At 38.4% G+C, this 2,139-nt stretch overlaps 1 protein-coding gene across 2 annotated transcripts in view; it reads left to right on the top strand.

The window, feature by feature from the left end:
* plppr1 (phospholipid phosphatase related 1) overlaps positions 1–2,139 on the top strand; it is a 35,085-nt gene that overhangs the window by 30,415 nt on the left and 2,531 nt on the right. For both annotated transcript variants that reach the window (XM_017307685.1, XM_008424546.2), the window contains one exon: positions 1,666–1,798. In XM_017307685.1, the coding sequence (XP_017163174.1) occupies positions 1,666–1,798 (133 nt within the window). The remainder of the gene's footprint in view (positions 1–1,665; positions 1,799–2,139) is intronic.

The raw sequence follows: 2,139 nt of genomic DNA, 5'->3' as shown, positions 1-2,139 counted from the left end.
GCAGCCTTAAAATACTGCACACTAAAATTCTGTATATTTTCATTTATTTATTTATTTTTTTACTACAAAGATGCTGTTTAACCTCTTCAGTTTCTGCTCAAACATCATTGTGTCAGTTAAACTCCAAGTTGTTCCTTGGCGTCTGAACCGATTCGTGCCGATGGTCGTTTTCAGTCAGTTTCCATGACATTTCTGGAAAGGGAAGGGGAGTTAACATTGGCTGTAACAATGCAGTCATGCATTAGTACCTAACCTTTACAGTAGGGAAGCAGACTCCAGTGATACAGATACTTTAAGGCAAGATGTGGCTGTTTGGAAATGTTAACGTCACCAGCTGGAAATAACAAACTCGTGTACCAACTATGAAGCACTAAAATGCTTAGAGGACGATTCTGCCTGTTGTTGGTGCTTTTTTGTTRACTCTCAACTAATGCAGAATCATAAATGTAATCAGTTTCTTTTCTTTYTTTTCTTTTGAGTCATAACATGACTGCATCATGTAGGCTTGGGAATATTTTTATGTACAATTCGCAAGAAGTGTTTCTGTCTTTTAAACTTTTCCGTAATTTACTATCTTGCAACCATAGATTTCMCTGGATTGTGTTCGCATCTGATGTGACAGATCAATGCAGAATAGCACATATTTGTGCAAAGGCAAATATGAAATTATACATAAACYTTTCCCTCTCTACTTCAAAACCCCTAAATAAAATCCAGTCCCCCATATGTGCTCTAAAAGTCACAGCTTTATACTAAGGAGTTGGTATAAAYCAGTGGTGTGAAAACCTAAATCCAACTTGCCAAACTTGATTTAAAAACACTCTGTCCAGAAATAAGCTATGAGTTATTTTCCAGGAGGAGCAAAATGTTCAGTTTCTATGTTTCCAAACTTACAAAGTAACTCATAAGAACTGAAGCTGTAATAAAAGCAAAATGTGGTTCTAAAAAGTATGGACAATGAGAGGGACTGAACAGAAATGCAGCTTCATACTTGCACAAATTTCATTTATTAAATATCTTGAAAACCATATTTAATTTTCCAGTTGTCCATTACTTTGTGTTGACCTAATAAAACCCAATGAAATTTGCCTTTGCTTGGCATTGAAATGTAAAAAGTCCAAAGCACTCTAAATTTTTAGGGGTGTTTTTACTTATTTATTTTTACCAGCATTCACACATCATTTCTTCCCTGCAGATGGAAGAAAACACTCACAAGACAGAGAGGCGGAAAAAAACAAAAAATGCAAGTGTCCTGCGGCGCCAAACAAACTCTTTTGGAAAACAAACAAATAACATAGCAARGCTCCAAATTTTGAGCTAATATGTAATAACTGCGTCCACAGCCTCCTTTTAAAACACACATCTATTCTGTAACGGCGTGCACCACCCMAGGCGGCATTCAGCAAGTTCCATTTTGTGTGTCCAGCAGCAGTTTCTCCATTAGACCTGATGTAATGTCCACTCCATAATGGACCTGAAGAAAGGCTGCGTTGGAACTCGCTCGTTTATGAACACAGACCAAACCGGGACAAAATGTCCCGATGATTTTTYATAGTATGCCAAGAGTTTTTGCTCTTTGTTTCGCCTCGTTTGTGTCCTTTCTGTTTGCCTCTTGACCTCTGAGTCTCTGTTTCCTTCCTCTGGCTGTTTTCTAAACTCATGCAGATCTTCATCGGGGAAGTGTCCATGTACGTGATGAAATCAACAAGGGAAGCTCTCCTTGCCCAGGAGAAAACGATAGTCACAGGAGACTGTTGTTACCTCAACCCGCTCATTCGCCGCATCATACGCTTTATAGGTAAGAGCATCGGCACGTCTCGCTGTCCGAGTCCATTCGTGTCGAGGGCTAGCGGACGGCTTCTGCACGTGTTCTTGTTCAGCGAACTTTACTCGTACAAATACATTCAGTTTGGAAGTAAAGCATTGCAATTRAGATGCATCAGATTTGGAAAAWAGTACAACTATGAACAGTTCCTTGCAAAACCCTTAACCTTGTCTTAAAAGTGTTCAGCTTTTAAAGGGAATAATTAATTTACCTGAAACAAGTGTCAGGTTATAGTGATGCAATTATGGATAAAAAACTGATTTACCTCAAGGCTACTGGCTTTATTCTCTTATTTCTTTTTTACTTGAATACTT

This window comes from Poecilia reticulata, linkage group LG12 (genome assembly GCF_000633615.1).
Source record: "Poecilia reticulata strain Guanapo linkage group LG12, Guppy_female_1.0+MT, whole genome shotgun sequence".
Taxonomy (NCBI): Eukaryota; Metazoa; Chordata; class Actinopteri; order Cyprinodontiformes; family Poeciliidae; genus Poecilia; species Poecilia reticulata.
Note: the sequence above shows the minus strand (reverse complement) of the source record. Positions and strands in the feature narration are given on the sequence as shown.